General features: G+C 40.9%; 1 protein-coding gene across 1 annotated transcript in view; it reads right to left on the bottom strand.

The window, feature by feature from the left end:
- Positions 1-19,148, bottom strand: part of LOC109961830 (neural-cadherin-like) — an 84,576-nt gene that overhangs the window by 47,204 nt on the left and 18,224 nt on the right. Inside the window, exons 2-7 of the mRNA XM_020602982.1 lie at positions 13,485-13,682; positions 8,066-8,291; positions 6,993-7,197; positions 5,840-5,951; positions 3,474-3,723; positions 569-711 (exon numbers count right to left, since the gene is read on the bottom strand). Of these exons, the coding sequence (XP_020458638.1) occupies positions 569-711; positions 3,474-3,723; positions 5,840-5,951; positions 6,993-7,197; positions 8,066-8,291; positions 13,485-13,611 (1,063 nt within the window). The 5' untranslated portion in view covers positions 13,612-13,682. The remainder of the gene's footprint in view (positions 1-568; positions 712-3,473; positions 3,724-5,839; positions 5,952-6,992; positions 7,198-8,065; positions 8,292-13,484; positions 13,683-19,148) is intronic.

Below are 19,148 nucleotides of genomic sequence, written 5' to 3' on the forward strand. Positions count from 1 at the left end.
AGTATAGTGGTTTTCATGCACCCAAAGGATATCAGCCTTAGCATTTTCTGGCTATGAGGATATACAGAGAGGGTGGAAAGTAATATAAAAAGATGACACAAAAGCAAGAGAAGCTGGTAGAGCGGAGCTTAAAGATTGTCAGCTATGATAGAGCAGTTGTTGTGAAATTGAATTGAAAGGGTTGGGTGACAAATGTCACAGCTACTGCCACTGGCTTCAGATCAAAGGGTAAATAAAAAAGATAAACTGTGCAGTCACCAATGCTAGAAAGCACAAAAACATCGGAAACATTCCTCTCTGCACTTGCAAAAAGAGGTGTGCAAACTTCCAAAATAATATTACTGTTTATATTTATGACCTCAATAATAGAAAAAGCAGCAGTCATATTGAAACGTCTGCTTTTAATATCAACTTCAGTGTCTTTGAAAGTAGAGGGAATTCATTCTACACTACTTTAGTAGAAGAGTAATAGAGAAAATCGAATGTGTGACTTGACGGAAAGCCTGTAAATTAGAGTGAGAGCTGTAAATGTGAAACCTAACTGGAAAATTAAGAAATACTGTATCACCTTTCTGGCTGTCGATGACAAAGTTTCCTTCCTCATTGCCTGCTGTTATGGAGTAGTTTATACCATCACCATCTGGGTCTTTGGCCAGAACTGTCGCCACGAGGGTGTTGGGGCCCGCGTCCTCAGAAACAAATGTTCGATATCTGCAGAGCGGAGGGAATACACACATATAAACACACAGAGACAGGGCAATCATTTTCACAGTCCATGGCATTAGCAGACTGATTAGACGTATGGTTGTAGCTTTTGCTTGTCACTATGATTCAAAGCGTGCTCTTAGCTGGCCAGAGCAGAGACAAATGATAATGTCTACTGGGATGTAGAAGTCATTGAACAAATTGTGCTTCCACATACCCGGCCCACTGTAGGCCATTTGATCCAGTGCCTTTTAAAATGTCAACAGTGATTTGCTTGCTCTGTGGTGCTGGGCAGCGAGATGCCAAGCAAGACACAGTAGACTTACACAGGAGACTTATTTCACTGTGCTACAAAGCACAGCGGAGGTGAGATGAACTACGTGACATGGAGGATGCGGAGATGAAGAGAAATGGAAAACAGAGCAAAAGGCGCGACAGGAGAGAGGAGCAGGTGACAAAAAGGAAGGCTGGCTCTGAAATGACAGGTAAAGTGATATGTGGGAGTGAGAGAGAAGAGCACGAGGACAGAGGAAGGCTGATAGACAGCGAGGAGCAGGATATACTGTAAGAGGGGGCGGCATTCTCACAGAGTTTGAGTTGATTTGTCAGCAGAACTCATTCCTTGTGAGATTTTGTGCTGTATCCTCTTCCAATGAGCGTGTGTGTAAATATGTGTGTCTGCGTGAGTGTATGTGGGGGTGTCGGTGTCTACGGTAAGAAGTCAGAGGTGATTGATGGTTTACAGAAGAACGCTGATCGGTGATTCATCTCCGCCAGCTGCTGCAGTCTCCGTGGCAACATGAGTGACCTGTAATCTGTCACCCGGCTCAGAGGCCACCTCTCCGCAGCTCTGCGGGATGAAACATATACACTCTGTCGGCTTTTCTTCCTGAAGCATCTCCCTACATCTCACTGAACTGTAACATGGTACTCTGACACAGTTTGCCTGTCTATCTGTCTATCTGTCTGCTGGCCTGCGAGTCTGGCTATCTGCATATCTGTAGGCTCGCTGCCTGTCTGTCCCTTCCTCCAATCACTTTTCTGTAACTGATTCAAATATGAGGACATGCCAAAAAACATTAGCCCATCCAAGCACATGTCCAAGTATGTCTCACTTAGGCTAAAATTAATTTCATAAGTATCTCAGTATGCAGCAGTCTGTCTTTGAGCTGTTTATCAAGACTCTGTCCTTTTCTGCTCTCATAGCATTTATCTACATCTCAGAAAGCTACAATATGACAAAGCACCCAATACACCCTACCTGACAAAATGCATGAATTTCTAAATGTCTGTCTGCTGGTCTGCCAAGAGTATTTGTCTTACTGCCGACAGGCCTCTGTGTTTATCCGCATATCTGACTGGCTGTCTCCTTGTCTACTCGCCATGTATGGTTTGGTATTCTCTACTTGCTTCTCCTGCGAACATGTTGCAGTGTATGCTTTTCTCCTCAGTTTTCTGTTTGTCTGCCCACATGTCCACCTCTCTGCTCATTTGTTTGTTTAGCTAAGTGTCTGGTGACCTATTGAGACGGACACCTGACAATGCAACAAGGACGAGAAACAGGTCTGCAACACTTTTCTGTGAAGGCTGCTGAAAGATGACTGACAGGACAAGTGGCTTACACGTTGGGGGGAATAAATGCAGCAGAGGCACAGTGACAGTTTATGCCCACCCACTCACACAGCTTTGCCAAAAAAAAAGGCGGTTGAGGACACAGTGGATAGCATCCCTATGTCAGGTTACTGCATAGAAGGCCAAAAATAAACCCCAGAGAGTCATGTGAATGCTCAATTTTACTACAATATAGAATGAGATATATTTTTCCAAGGGAGGTGTTCCGGGCATGTCCCACCGGGAGGATGCCCCGGGGAAGACCCAGGACACGCTGGAGGGACTATGTCTCGCGGCTGGCCTGGGAGGAGCAGGAGGAAGTGTCTGGAGAGAGGAAAGTCTGGGCATCTTTGCTTAGACTGCTGCCCCCGCGACCCGGTCCCGGATAAGCGGAGGAAAATGGATGGATGGATATATTTTTAGCAAACCACCAGAACATGTTATGAGAGTAAAAATGGGTCCCACGTTGATTAAAGTGTGAGAAGTGGGGAACAGATTGTTCTAATGCCAGGTGGCTGTGATTAACACACCAAATAGAAAAACATTGAGTTTGTCTTACAGGTGAAGGTTTTTCAACTGCAGCGTTGATGCAAGTTGGCCACTATTCATGGCAGGACTCCCAGCATCAATTTATTACCATGATGAATAGCCTGAAGGGAGGCAGGTTTGTGATGCATGATGTAACAACCTATATGTCTGTGATGCAACCGCTCAAAGAGCACAGCTTCGATGTAATGAAATGGGATCAGCCAGTGGATAAGGGATGAAGCAGTGCCAGCAGGAGGAACAATATTTAAACCTGTCACCTTGGTGACAAACTTTGATCTTTGCAGCTGAACTTTGGCCATGGTTAAGAGTTAAACTTTGGCCTTTCTAAATTTATAAAAACAAGGGCACCTTAGGTACAATGCCACATTAATAGTCACACCTGTACAACTGTATGCACTTCATACAATCGTACCAGGTGTACCTAATAAAGTGGCTGGACAGTGTATGTTACATTTTGTGCCAATACACATATTATTGTTATGTTAAGCATCATTTACATGCACAAGCACAAACTTGGTGAAAATTAACAGGAACATTTATGGAGGAAATAAGGGATTATGGGAAGATTGAACAAGTAATTTGAAAGTTTAAGTGATAAAGCTGCTCACACAGGCTGAGAGAATTCGGGAGACTCATCGTTGACATTCGCCATCCTCACACGGACCGTGGCAGTGCCAGAGTGAGGCTCGTCCCCGCTGTCCACTGCCATCACCACAAATTCATACAGATGGTTGGGCCTCTCATAGTCAAGCCGGCCCGCAGGAAAAACGGTCCCATGGGCTGAAATGCTGAAGTCTGGGCTCAAGGTGTAATAGGTGAGTTCAGCGTTTAACCCTGAGTCACAGTCTGTGGCCAACACTGACAGCAGGGAAGACATCACAGAAGGACAATCAATTAACAGCTAATCAAAACGAACTGATGAGATGGCAACGGCTGATGAATATGTTGACATCTGTGTAGATCATTATGTCTTTATGGCCTTGCTAAACATGTAATAGATCATACGCTTTGACAGCTAATATTACCAGCACACAAACTGCACTATGCCCTTCCAGAATGATTACCATCATTTGCAAAAATGAGCATAAAGACCTGGTGAAATGAGCAAGTTGCATTTTCTGCAGTGTTTCAAAATGATTTTATTCTGAGGTAATTACACTGAAAAACTATAGGTTTGTTTCTAATGTGTGAGGAGATGCAGCCACAAATATTGACACTCTTTGTTGCAAAGCCAATTTAGGTCTTACTCTGCTGTTTGGTGAATTTTACTTAAACTCATGCACAGCCCCTCTAGCTCATTACACTTGCATATTCTCTTGATGTGTCTATTTCCTCCGTGTCAAGCATCAGCAGCTGCAGCTTGAGTATCTGAATGCTTCATTCTCCTTCCATCTAAATATCTTGTAATATACTGTAGTCTCAGACAATGTGCCATTTGTATATTCTGACTCGTTGAATGCTAAAGAATTAAAGGAGTACATTTTTCTTAACCATCCTCACCATCACTAGTGCTTCACAGTTTACTTTTTTTTTACTATCAACTTTAGTTAGATACATTTAAAGTGATAGCCTCATTGTAAACTATTCATCTGTGTCTTTGCCCTGTACAAGCAGGGGTGACTGTGTAATGTAATGTGAATTTCTCTTTCTTGGTGCATCAAAACTTTGACATTTCATTAGTTAACTGTGTAGTCCACCAGATTTTTGCTCCTTGATTTGAATTGTTGGGGGATTCTGGGCTTTTGTCAGAGACTATTTTATTGAACTATCAAGTCTCAGTATTTGTTGTAACAGCTATATCCTATAACTAGCTTAAATATTGAACTTTTCTAGTGGCAGGTCTCGCAGACGTCTCCTAGTTTTCACTTTCTCTATCTTTGATCTCCCCACTGCTGATTTTTTTCCTGCCATACTGTTTGTTTTGTTTTCTTGGTGATGCATTGGTTTCTATTGGGTGCCATTTTGTCCTTCCATTGTCTGTGCTGTGCCAACAATTTCTACTGCTGCAGGCTGTGTGTTCAAATGTTTTCAGATTAAATTTGTTCCATTTCTTCCAGCCAGAATGCATTAGAAAAAAAAAACATTGCCCAGCCAAAAACTCTCACAAATCACCTGTAGTAACCCATAGGGGACAGAAGTCCCAGAGGTGCAGGAACATTCGATAGTGTACAAGTTGAAATTTAAAAAGAATACGCCTATATAATGGAATATTTTGTATATTCACTGTGTATTTTCTCAGCTTTCATGGTTATTTTTGCCTTGACCCCCTTTAATTTGTGAGTAAAATGTAACTGTGGATTGAAATCCTCTAATTTTGTTGGGTCACTCTTCTAAGAAAGGTTGTAGCTAAATACTGCAAATGGATCTTGAAAGTACAGTAATCTAAAACATCTAAATCCAAATTTAAGCACGAAACTAAAAGAACTACCAGTAACAGTGGCATCGTTTTATAAGGAACATACAGTAGGTTATCACACATGTTAAAACAAACAACTTGATCTGATTGAAAGACATAGTGCAGTAAATATCCCTTGGCACAAAATCGTTCTTTATTGTGTTTGTATTCTCACAAGTTCAGTGATAAGGGCGATGGCAAAACGTACACCTTCAGCCTCATAATTGATAATTATAGAGTAGCCTCATGCAGTAATAAATAAACTGGCATTCCATTATTCATGCAGCATCTAATAAATCAAAACAAATGTATGTTTTCTTTGTAGCACCTAGTTTAATTCAGTATAATTGAAATTATGATCACGGTCTGAAACATGTATTAGTTTCTTTCAGTTTGACAAATGGAAGCATTATGGATCTATAGGCCAAAACAGTGACTCGAGGACTTAACTGCAGCTTTGGATTCCTCTCAAAACACATCTGTTGTTTTCCTTTAGAAAAAGTGACTCGTTATACATTTTCTCTCTCCATGTCAAAAAGAAACAGATGGATGTAAAATATGGGGTCAGAGAAGTCTTACCCTGCAGCAGAGATGTTGCCGTGGTTACAGTCTCAGGAACTCCATCCACACTGTAGATGGACTGGAGGAACTCTGGGACACAATCATTCTCATCCGTTATCAACACCTGAACCTGATTAGTGCCAGTGTGATGGAATAAGAAGAGAGGAGAAGGAAGAGGAGAAGTGAGGAGCAAAATCAGACAAAATCAGAGCAGAAGAACACTAAAATTAGCCTCTTTACAAAATGATCCTGCACAAGACGCTGACCCCAAAACTTAATCTAAATTGCATTTTATGGTTTCTCAAGATACCAATTCAACCTATGCTTTATCTGTCAAAAATAGAAATGTTCTGAGCATGTGTGTGCCTCACTATCTGTTTTTGACAAAGGCCCTTTAGCTGTCGTCCAACCTACAAGCTCGCTGTCACCACACTGTGTAAAGTGTGAAGTGACAGCTGAGTAACAGTCCTGAAATAGCTGGGATAGGTTTTTCCCAGTCTCCATCTCCCACTGCAGCTGAGCAGAAGGAGATTGTTCCTACTAAATCTGTGGGATAAAGTGAGCGTCTGACATGATAATCGGGTAACAAAATCTTTGAATTAATAATTTAAATGATACTGTATTCATGAATAGTTTATTTAGAAACACTGGTGTGTGAAGTTTTTGGATTTTGAGTTCTCCCAAGTGTCTAAGTGTTTGTTTTATATTTTACACAGTTCATCTCAGATCACGCTCTTGACAAAAAGCACTTAGTGAGACAGAAACAAAATAGAAAAACAAACAGCAGAAGAAAACCCCCAACTCAGGCCATGTGCTAACATTGTTAAACCATTCAGCCATGCCTTTCCCTCTGTGATTATCGCCAAGTGATGCGACGTCAAAAGGTCAGTGCTGAGATCAGATCATTTCTGTTAATGCAGCCTTTGATTATGAGACACATCACATTTAGGTGAAAACTGGTCTGACTGAGAGTGTCATTAAAGTCTGGTGCACAATGCAGCAAATTACAGCAATACAACAGATTTTTATTTCAGTTTTATTCAGCACTAAATGCTTGAGTGACAGCTGCGATAATAAATCACCAGTGCAGACCTCAGGTTAGCTGACCTGAGTGCATGAACTCTAATATGACTCATGTTTGCTAAGCTTATCACTGTCTAATTAAACAAACCTCTGTGGCAGTGCTGAGGCTGCCGGGCTCTTCGCTGGCTCGCACCATCAGCAGGTAGCGTCGCTGGTCGCTCTCATAATCCAGTGTCCTGGTCAGACTAATCTCCCCCGTCTCCTGCTGGATGCTGAAGAGGCTACTGGGATTGATCAGCAGGCTGTAGCTGATTGGCTGCTTCTGGAAGGAAATAGCAAACACCACCAGGAAGCTGTGGAACAAAGAGACACTTATTAAAAGAAAAGGACTAATAGTCTTTACTATTCGATTTCAGTTGTACACATGTTGAATTAAAATCGAAATTCTCTTTTCCTACATCAGCGCTGTCTTGTAATGAAATCAATTACTGTATGGCCCATTGGCTACATGCACAAACACAGTCAATCAGTACTTGTCAGTTCTGGGTAATAATGTAATACTATTATGCAGATATCAATGTTTGTTTTTACGGTTAAAAGAGTTTGCCTTCTCTAATGGTGTGTGATGATGATACATCAATTGATGCTGGAGTGCCCTGATGTGACAAAATTAATATTCATCAGCACAAGTCTTGACAGGTAGTGTTTTGATATCTCAGACAATAGTTTTTACAGAGATATGTGTGCATATATTTAAGTTTTACTTGTCATATTTTGCAGTACACGTAACACTCTCCTTGTGTGAGTGAGTAGGTGATTAACAATATGTTTTCATGCACACAGTCATCTTAGTGTTTGTCAATTTAAAGATACTGTATGAGGTACACTGACAATATTTTTGCAATACTGTTACATTTTTAATACTCATTACACTCTATTCTCATTTTGTAAACAGGCAATTATACCTACTGAAGCAACAATAAAGAACCTGCTTAGAGTGTTTGGTGGCAGACATGGGAGGAGTTCCACATCTCAATAAAAGCCCTGGCAGCATAACTGTTTAACCAAACAATGTCAGAAAGATATAAAACAAACCACAGTTACACAATGTTGTATAATGTACAAGCTACAGCTGATAGATAGATAGATAGATATTCTGACCGTATCACACAATCCTAATACATTCCTGATTATGGATGTGTGAGTAGATGCAGTACTCACGGCTGTGCCTCAGGCGTGTTCTCTGGTATGGAGATGGCATAGCTAGAATTGTTGAACTGTGGTGCTCTGGCTCCTGCCACCACAGAGAGCATGGCCGGGGCACTGCGGCTGCCCAGGCCGTCGAGGGCTACCACACTTAACAAATACTCTCTGTCCTTCTGAAGCACCAGCCCTGTGGTCACCACCTGTCCCGTCCTCTTTTCCACTGCAAAGCAGCTGTCACCACCTACATAGAAATACAGTGACATTATTTTCTTGTCCTGGATCAAAAGCAATCCACTACTGCTGTCTTGAATACTAACGTTTCCCAAATGGCAATTTGGGATCGGTGATTCTGGCTTGCTGGGTCTGCTGAGCTAAGGCCCACAACACATAAAAAAGTTGTTCTATAATATGATTCATGCTCAAATTAGCATTTAAATTTGATCTTTCTGCGCAGTGGTTTATTTATCAAGGCGCTGACACAAGTGTTGACACATGAATAAACTCACAAATAAATTGGGTATTTTTAAACAACATTTCTGGTGACACAAGGCAAAGCCTTTCACTTGGACAATACTAAAACAGAACTCTACTATAGTATGTATGACATAATACTCAGTGGATTAAGATATTAAAACCAGCTGTATTATGACTCTGTAAGTGTTATTTTGTTTTCAGGCAGACAACCATTTACACGCACGAACAATTTAGAGTCACCAATTAACCTAACAAGCATGTCTTTGGACTGTGGGAGGAAGTCAGAGCACTTGAAGAAAATACCACCTAGAAAGACCCCAGTCTGCTGCGAAGTTCAAACCTGGAACCTTCTTGCTATGAGGCAACAGTGCAAATTACTGAACCACCACGATGCCCATGAGCCAGACAGCATGAGCTATCTGAGGCTCATGCTAATCCAAACTTAAATTATCAACAGAAGCAGTGAGCAGCTGCTTGGTCAACGCAGGCTGGGAGCTGATCAGGCAGCAGACGGCTGTAGTTGTGGTATTAACTTTGGTGACAAACAGTAGTCTAATTAAACGTTTCCAACATAATCAACGCTAAAGTAATTAACTGTATAAGCGACAACCCCCTGCTTTGTAGTAAAGATGAGTGAATGATTTCCTGGGCTGAGTTCGTCCACACTGAGTCTGGTGTGACAGTATTTGTCCCCAGGACATCTGTCATAAAACCAGTGAAACTGGAATTCGCTGTGGGGAGACTGGGGAGTCTTGTTCCATGTTTAACAAGGTTAATGGGCTTGTCTGACCAATCACGGGACAGCAATGGATGGAAGTGGATTCTCTGCAATTTTAGATTGTCGTTATTTTGTATTTATTTCTAATTCAAGTAACTGTGTGTTTATTATTATATAATTCCCAGTATATTCCAATTTTGCAGCAAATGTACGTTATGTCAGTGGCTGAAAAAACTAAATTAGTAACAGTTAAATTATTGATTGTTAGTATGGCTGACTATCATTAAGGAAATTGCTTAAAATCTACATCTGTCATTCCTTCCATTTTATTTATTTGTTTATTCAGCAGTTTCTGTTTAGAAGACAAGTCTCTTCTACTCTGTCTCATTAGTTTTGTGAAATCTTGTTGGCTGACATTACTGTACTACTATTGACTGGCAATTCTTCCTTGTCATTATCAACTTAACAAAACAAACACAAAAAATTGGAAACTTCCACATTCTCCAGTGGCTTTGTTTGATATCCTCTGTTTTGACTTATCACTGATTACCAAGCAGCTCAGCAAACTGATGTTAGTGTGTTCACCTCTATAGTTTATAAGGTGAAATTCTGCATGTTAGTATGTTTATTAGGATTTTTATTTTTCCCCCTCAATTTGCTATTGTTCTGTGGCATGTGTCATTCTTTCATTGATCAGTTTATCCATTATTTACCTCCACCAAGGGTGGGGCTTTTTATTGTTGGTTTGTTTGCTTGTTTGTTTAACAGCATAACTCAGAAGTAATGAACAGATTTTGATCATTCTTTTTTGGGAAGGTAGAATACGGCCCACTAAACACTTGATTAGATTTAGCAGCTGATCCATACCATAATTTTGAAACAGAAATATTTTAAAAAGATTATTCACCATTGTGAGTGCTGGAAAACTAATGACTGTATGTTAGTTACCTTGTGGCCAAAGTGCACAGCAACACTGCTGAGCACTCCAAAAACAAACAGAGAAATCTTGGGGTTAGAGATAGCTGCCGATTCATTGTCAATGGAAACTGAGTGTTGCCATTCAGTACACCCTGATGTGTGAGACAGGGACTGGAGGACCCTAGTGAGGCAACAGTCCAGAGCTGAGGAAAGAATTCGCCATTTTATCCCTAAACCAATTATTGAATGTCTGCCATGTCTATGGTTCTTCTTGAATAAATGTCAAACTAATGGTGATAACAGCATCATTCCACACCACAGCAGTAGATTTTCATGGTCAAGCAATCATATTATGAAGATCAAACTATGCTTTTATGGCATTATAGGGAAACTGGGTTTCCTTTGCCAGAGCTCTGCACTCTCTGAGTGCTGTCTAGTTTTTTTGTTTTTTTTTTGCCCTCCTCTCCCTATGTCATTTTATTTTGAGGTTGTGCATTTGATGTTATAGAATATAATATAGTAGAGTTTATTTTGAGGCTGGATGTTAGGTAATGTCTCCAGGGCATGAATGGAGATGGAAAAGTAAGAAACATGCAGTATAATGTATATAGTATAGTGATGTATGAATATGTGTTTACCCATAAAGTGTGTATCATTTTGAGCCGTCTGCACAGGTTTTGGCACATTCAGTTAGATAGGACCTGATATTTCGGATAATATATAGCAGCATGACCAGGTGACAGATGTAACATGCACAGTAACAATTATTGTAGTCCTCAATCAATCACAATGTCCAGTTTTTTAGCAGACTTTGTTGGAGAAAGCAAGGCAGAGCTGAGCTGGTTACTAGTGTTGCACTGAAGTGAAAGACTCACTGATCTCAACAGGCGATCAGGCTGGAAGAAACTGAGCTGAAGGCAGCTTTATCTCCCCCGTTTGGATTTGTGAGTGAGGCTAGGCTGAGAGCCACACTGAGACAGTCGGCTTGTCGGATGGGAAGGACGGACAGAGCTGGCTTTCTTCAGCATAGTAGTAGTAAGAGAAACCATGTGAGCGGGGGTGGGGGGTAGGAAGATCTGGTGGCTTACAAGTTCAACAGGATCGGAACTGATGACTGGGCATCAGCCGTTACATACCTCAGGGTTTCTACCACTGACAACAGTGCAGATTCAATCAAAGTTACAGCCTTGGTCCTCAGAAGCTTGCTTGTTCCAAAGGCAAACAGAGACTAACACATCACACTCAGACAATCCTTTCCATCTGATGCGGTTCAAACTATCAAAATGAAAGAAGAAACATTTTCATTTTTGTTTCTAAACCTATAAAGAACATGTTCTATATACCCTACAGAAAAGACTGGCATTGACTCTGCTGAGGTGTTATGTTACAGCACTTGCTCTTGCACATGTATTTAGTCGATAAAATATTTTTCTTAATGCACCAAGCTTTCAGAAAAATTGAGGTTTTCTGAGGTCATGTGTAAAATGATTATTCATTTAACAACTATTCATAAACTCCCAGACAAGACACAAAGTGTTGTATTGTCTGTATAAGGCTGTACCTTGCAACATGGTCCACTTTAGAAAACATTCACCTTTTGTATGTAGCATATATCATACGCCAGCCAACCGCCACTAAAAGTACAGAATGTAGTTCTTATGTGGCTGACTGTTAGACACAAGCTTTACTTTAGAACAGGTTTTGGCCTCTAAATCTCTGTCAATGTTTGCACCTGCTACACATGAAATAACGGATGATTTATTCAACTAGCTCCTGCTCTGCCAGCTGACAGCAGGTGGCAGGTACATGAGATAGTGTTAAAGAGACATTAGTCATGATCAGTCTATTGCTATCGTACTGTATGTTTAGCTCAAGCTAAAAATGTACATAATAGTGCATTTTGCTACCAAAAACTACTTTTTAGTTTGTGCGTTTATGAGGATGATGATTATTATCTTACTTACTGTTACTTTTGCTACTTCTGTACTTGTAGTACCTTTTATGTAAAAAAAGCATTTTTACATTTTACTTAAAGGTACGCTAGCATGTTTGACCAGTAGTAATGCTATGGAGCAGGGTTTATGAGCATGTCTCTATTTTGTTTCTGTTGTGCATGAGGGTGTTTGTGAAAGCACACACTCCTGCCAAATGTTTTACACTACTCCACTGACTGACAGTTGGTGGCAGTGCTGTGCCAATAAAAGTGTCCATGTGCCAAAAAAGGAAGTTAAGAAGTAGATGGCTATCAAACATGAAAATAAACAATGCAGGGTTTTGAATTGTTAAAAAAATTGGCTTTGCAAATGTTTAATGAGAAAGTAAACGCACACACAGTGTGTTTTGGTGACAAATAGTTGTTTACAAGAAAACTCCACAGGGTACTTTTAAATAAAAATGCTTTTTCCACTACTGTTACATACTAAACAGTGGGTTCAGACAGATTGACATGGCTCATCAAAAGGCCAGCTACTCTCATCCTCTTGAGGTCTTATATGTTTTACAGGATAAGCTGAATGTTTAATACATGTAAAATCTTGAAAGTGGGTCTAGATTGTGTTGAATAAAAGTCATTTAGTTGGTTCAAATGTTTAGAGGCAAACCTCATGCTCGTAATATTTAGTTCTTAGCATGGCCATGTAGACCATGGAGTATACCTTGTGGTAATTCTGGTTTAACTCACATCAGGGAGCTCTGCAATGGACTAATGCAAGTCAGAGGGAATGCATAGTGTTTTGTAAAGTCCCACTGGCAAGATTAGCACATCTTCCATCTCTGACATGCCAACAATCCTTTATCCCCTCAACCACTAGGGGGTCTACTACTCTGGCAGACTTCCAACAGCCCCCTGTGGGTGTTTGTGTGTGAGAGTGTGTGCAAGAGTGTATGCTTGCATGAGTCTGTGTGTATGAAACAGAAAGAAGCAGGCAGATAGACAAGAGTGCATGGTAAGTGCATAAACAAATGTGTGAATGCCTCTGGCTGTGTATGTGACTGTGTGTATGTGTGTGTGTAAGAGAGAGAGAGAGGAAGGACCAAGATACAGAGGTAGAGCGAGAGACAGGGTGACGGAGAGACAGAGAAACTAATGGACACCTAAACAGTGTATGAATGAAATAATGAATGTGTGAACACCTACGGCTGTCTGTTTGAGCAACTGTACTGGTGTCAGACTACAGCTGTGTTTATTTCCAAGGTAAAATAACCTGTCAACCTATTTTAACAATACCTACAGTACACAACCTATTTTACATCTTGTGTGTGTGTGTGTGTGTGTGTGTGTGTGTGTGTGTGTGTGTGTGTGTGTGAGAGCAGCAGTAAGCATACCATCCGACAAAAAGTATTCCACCTCTCCGCTTTTGCCTTCGTCCCCATCATGAGCCTGGAGCTGGTAGACAAATGTTCTCGCAGGGGCCTCAGGGGACACTACAGCCAGGTAAGGGTATGGCTTCATATTCCACTCAGGAACGTTGTCATTGACATCTGTGATCTTCAGTTTCACCTTGTTCAGGTACCAGTCTGGGCCTGGGGGATAGTGCAGAGATAGTGACGGAACTGTGGTTACTGGAAGTGACAGCTGTCATGTTACTGTGTGCGTAGAAAGGAGACAAGCAGCCAGAGGAATCCGAAGCACCGGCAAGCAGAAGACTCAATTGAGGGTACAGGTATGTGAAATATAAATCCTTTACAGTATATGGCAAAACACAATGCTCTGTGATCAAAATTAATCTCAGTGATCATTTTATCTGCAATGTGGAACTGATAATAATACAGTCTTGATTCAGCTCTGAGTTTTGGTCAGAGTCAATTATCACATTATCTTTAATGTGGCAGTTCACTCACTATCTTTCCACTATCTTTTGCTGTGCAATAGCTGCTGGGTTTTAGAGATTATTGTAAATGGATATCAGGAGACCTGTTTGAGTCCACAGCAGAAGTTAGTAGACATGATGTCATTCATCCATTCCCGATCAGAGCCCACATCTAGGCAGCCAGACACCTAAGTTCTCATGAGAGAGAGTGCCAACCATAGACTCATCTACCAAGTCTGTGTAAAGCTACCTTGATCTTCCCTAAGGGCCCTACGGATGATGCCTCATGGCTGCAGGCATTTTGTCACATACTGCTGTGCTGAAGTGAATAAGAAGATTCCAGGAATCCAATTACCAACTCCCTCACCCGGAGCCAGGGCAGACAGGAAGACTGCACAGCAGCGCCCAAGGAGAAGCGGTTTACAACCACGTTGCAGTCTCTATGACAAGAGCATAGCATGCCTTTTGCTGAAACTGATGGTGGAGGATCATTATCCACATTAAATACCATGACACAATCTGGAAACATTGTGCACAAAAATCTCCAGACACTGTCACAGGCCAGATCTAGGACACTTTTTGTGTAGAATCTATTCCTGCAAAGTGGAGCAAGTCACAGAATTGTGAGCTAAGACACTATTTCCACAAACACTGGCTGCAATCTTGTGTCAATGCGGCATGCAGGAATGTCAGGAGAGCTGCCAACCAGTTCAGTAGGCTGCGATCCACAGAGGCCATCTGCCTCACCCCAGAGAGGAAGAACCCCCTGCCAGGACAAACATGCACACAAATACACACACGCACAGATTTGGCATACGGGCAAGTTGTCCCATCACACCCAGACACATGCTTGCACACTTGACACAGCTGACATTAGCATGTCTTTTTGTGTCTTCTGTCTATCTCTTGCACACACACCAGTGCACATTTATGCACAGAGGTGAGTTACCTAAGGGCTTAAAGCAAATATGGATTTCAAATTCCATTACGTGAAATGTCTCATGTGTGTGACCCCGGGCTATAATTGTACTTTTGAATCCAAAACAAAAGGAGTAGAAGTGCTCAACAGATGTGCTGTCGCTGTACAAGACAGTTCTACTTTGCTGGTTTTCCTAATATTCTGCAACATGATGTCCCTACAAAGCCAATTATAGCTGATAATAGAAAACGACGCGTTGGTAATGAGCAGTAAACACATACAGCAAATGGCATAAAGTCTTCAAACTGTACGAATTGCCATAATAAATCTTTTGCAGCACCTAGTGTTCGCTCAAATGAGTTGGAAAGCAGAAAACAGATGCTGAGATCACAATTCCTATTTCTTTTTTTAACGGGCTTACAGTTAAGATGCATTTTGATGGAAAATACGGTGTGTTGCACAGACTAACTCTGGAGTGTTCACAACTGAAACACAATAGCTATAAAGTGTGTGACAGCTCCTGAAAGGATTGTTAGAGGGATAATAACAGAGGGAGGCAGAAGTTAGAGGAGAGAATTAATCTGGCTTTCTACTCTGGCTTTAAAGCTGCTCTGCAGAGAGAGAAGTTCTGACTCAGATCAGACGATAGTTCGTTTTGGATAAATAGCCACTGTATCGTGGAGGCAGAGAAACTAATCAATGTTAAGATGCTATCTCCTAAAATGTCGACAGCAGCAGTTTATGCAATTTAAGCCACATCATCCTGCCCTGCTAGACAGGAACAGTCCTTTTGTGATGAATAATGAGAAAGGATAAAGATTCTGTTGCAAAGTAGAAGGGTTTAAAAGGCACTTAATCAAAAAGAAATCAGAGCTCCAACACTTAACATTTAGTTGATTATCAAATCTTTGCGGGGAGTGGTGCAAGACGCATTCCTTGCCTCCTCCTTGCTGGTGTCTTTCCCAGCCATGTCTCTGTGGTAATGGTGGCGATGATTTTACAAGGCTCCATCTAATTAGCTTGTTACATAGAGACTAATCAGAGTCAAGGCAGATAATTAGAGCCTATCAGCTCTGGAATGATAATGAAGAATATACTTGTGTGCATGTGTGTGTGTGTGAGGTGAGAGACACTGAGAGTGCACGCTGCATGTTGTAAGGCCAAAAACGTGTGTGATTCCTCCCTGATCCGGTGAGTTAAGTAAAGAGCGGCTGTGAGTGATACCCCATGAGCACAGACCTGACCTGCCTCACGTGACTGAGACAAAAGATGTGATCAAATAACCAGGAAAGACAGAGGCTCACAGGCTCCACTAAATTCAAAGTCAAATATGCTTTTTGCGCTCCGTGAGATGAAAAAGCCAGTCTATACTGTACACTACAATCCCATAAGGATAAGACCATCTGCTGGATGACTAACATAATAATGTATCATGAACAGGGGTGTACTGTGTAGTTGGCCAAGGCTCAGTGAGTACAATGAATGTGGTGTGTGTGCAAGTTGTGCATATGTGTGTTTGAAATCAGTACAAACCCCTCTGTTGATGTTTCCTGCTGTTAATCCTCTCCTTGGGTAGTTGCTATATAAAGCTGCTAAGTGGCTTGCTGGTATGAAAAAAAAAGTTGTCTCAAGTGCTTCTGCGCACATAAACACTGCCCAAAGTACAAGGACTCTGAGTGTGTGTGGGAAGGGGATGAGAGGAACCAGAGTGAAGGAGGGAGGCACCGATACCGAAACATGTATCTACAGAGGGAGAGAAAGAGAGAGAGGGGAAAGGAGTATTGTGTGATGCTAAGCAGAGAACATAAAAAAAGATTACAGATAAAAGAGCACAAGGGAAACACACCAAAGGAGTAGCACGACAATAGATGGTGAGAGCATTCATGTTCAGAAAGAAAACAGAGTAGCAGATCACAAGAGAAAAAAAATTAAGAAGATGTAGAAGATGCAGTATAATTAATAACACAGGGTTTTTCTTATGGATCCCTTGTTCCTCGTACATCCAGCGAGAAAGGATATTAAGATACAAATATTTCTGTGCGGAATTAAACAAATTGCATTTGCAAGCATAAATATCAATGGCCCGTGCGAGACATGGAATTTCAGGGGTGCTTTTTTTTTTTTTTTTTTTTTTTCTTTTTTTTGCTGATGTGAAGAGAGGATGGGAGTGTAATAAGGTACATTAACCAAATATTTGCAGTGTTAAGGAGGCTCAATTCTAAACTGCCCACCCCTCATCTCTGTGCTTTTAAGCGGAGTGTGAATCTGTCAGCAGGAGATCAACATGCTAAAAGCACTGAGGACAGAAATCTATTAACTCAGGGATCTCAGCACCACATGCACTGGGCTCTGCGGTGGCTCAGAATGGCTGACACACTAACCATATGAACACGCAAGCAGGCATTTTCATCCCAGAACAATTACAAATGGTAGACGTCTACACTCCAAATCTGCATCTCTGCAAAAAATGCACATAAAAGCATCCCATAAAACCACCAGTGTGTGTATTTTAGCAACTATATCTGCAAACAATTTGCAACCATATTGACAGGACTGTGGCACAGCCTATAGCCGCAGGTAATTAAAATAAATAAGTTATATATGCAACACAGATGTACGGAAAGACTGACACAGCATCTGTGGCATCAGCACAGATTACTGAGGTGGCATTTGGACTCACCTTTCACTCCTAGCTTAACTTGCCTTCCTATTAAATGGAGACAACTGCAAAAAATCTCTAGTTTTACTTTGTTATTTGCAGAACATCTAATGATGTACAGTAAACATATATAAATGCATGCAGGCTATAAATAATATGTGATTTATTATTTTAATAGCAAAGTCTACAACTGGCTTCAGACAGCTAAATAAAAAACATAACATATCAACAGAGCAGATATCCTTCTAAACCTTAAACTCTGTTTATTTACACTATTTATAGTATTAATGGTTCCTTCAATGAAGATGTTTTCCCCTGTCACCATTGAGGGTTTGGCTAGCAATCCTCAATGACAGTGAACAAGTTGTTTAAAAATGGATGGATGGATGGCATTTCCCCATCAGACCACAGACAGCTATAGCCTCCCTTCTGGTGGTCGAATTTTTCCTTGTAGTTCAGCCAAAAGAATTGCAAAATGCTTTCAGTCCCTTTTGTTTCATTGCTTTGAGCAGAGAAAAATGTGCCGTATTCTATTCTCGTCTACTGACTCACATAAAAAGGATTTAGAGAGGAGTGAGTGTGGCATGGAGATATACAGTACTGGTACCGTAGGGCCCAAAGTAAAGAAAGAACATGTAATTTAGTTGAAATATTTGGTTCTTTTAAAAGAACTATGACCTAGAATTTAATATTTTGCTTCACATGTGAAAATAATGTGCAATGATAAAAATGACTTTAAAATGTTTTCATTTATTCAGTCCGCATTCACATCTATGAGACATTCTCCATCAATGTTTTTTTTCACACAGCAATTCACATTAAATAATTAATGCACTAGCTTTGCTCTGTGGTGAACCACCAATCATTTAATGAGAATAGTTATTTGAAAAAACTGACATGTTATTTATTAGCTGACAAACAGAAGACAAAGTTTGACCAAGGATTGATCAATAACTGGTTGACATTCCCACTGCATAGCTGTTGTTTGTGGACAGGGGAGGAAGACAGAGTGCCACATAAACCTGACCTCTACCCACATTTCCTCAGCAACACTTACAGTACGTTCACACTGATGGATTCAGGGCCAGTGACAGCTGCCATTCATTGTGAATGAGACCTGGGTTTGCAGCCCTGCAGAGCTCGACAGATTCAAAATGCACCCGGCTTCACTACAGAGGGCATTTGCATGAAGTTGAGGAATGCTCAACTTTATATAATGTTTACTTAAATTGAAAAAAATCAATTTTTGGGGAAAGTTTTGATTTGTACTTTGAATTCTTAATTTGAATCATGTCCCATCCACTAACATAGAAGGGGCTGGGTATATGGCATATACTGCAAGCAGCCACCAGGGGGCGATCGACTTGTGATGGCATTACGTCTAGAGAGCTGTCCATCTTTAAATACAGTATGTGATAAGAACATTATCAATGGCTCTACTCCAATATGCGTACCAGTAAGATGTCAGTAAGCCAGGATGAACAACACCAGAGCAAATGGCTCACATAAATGAAGTGCAAACCCACGATAGCCATAAAGGTAAGGATACAAATTTGACCAGATGGGTTAATCAAAATGTTATGTCTGAAAAACAGATCTTC

Source organism: Monopterus albus, unplaced genomic scaffold (assembly GCF_001952655.1).
Source record: "Monopterus albus unplaced genomic scaffold, M_albus_1.0 scaffold59.1, whole genome shotgun sequence".
Lineage (NCBI taxonomy): Eukaryota > Metazoa > Chordata > Actinopteri > Synbranchiformes > Synbranchidae > Monopterus > Monopterus albus.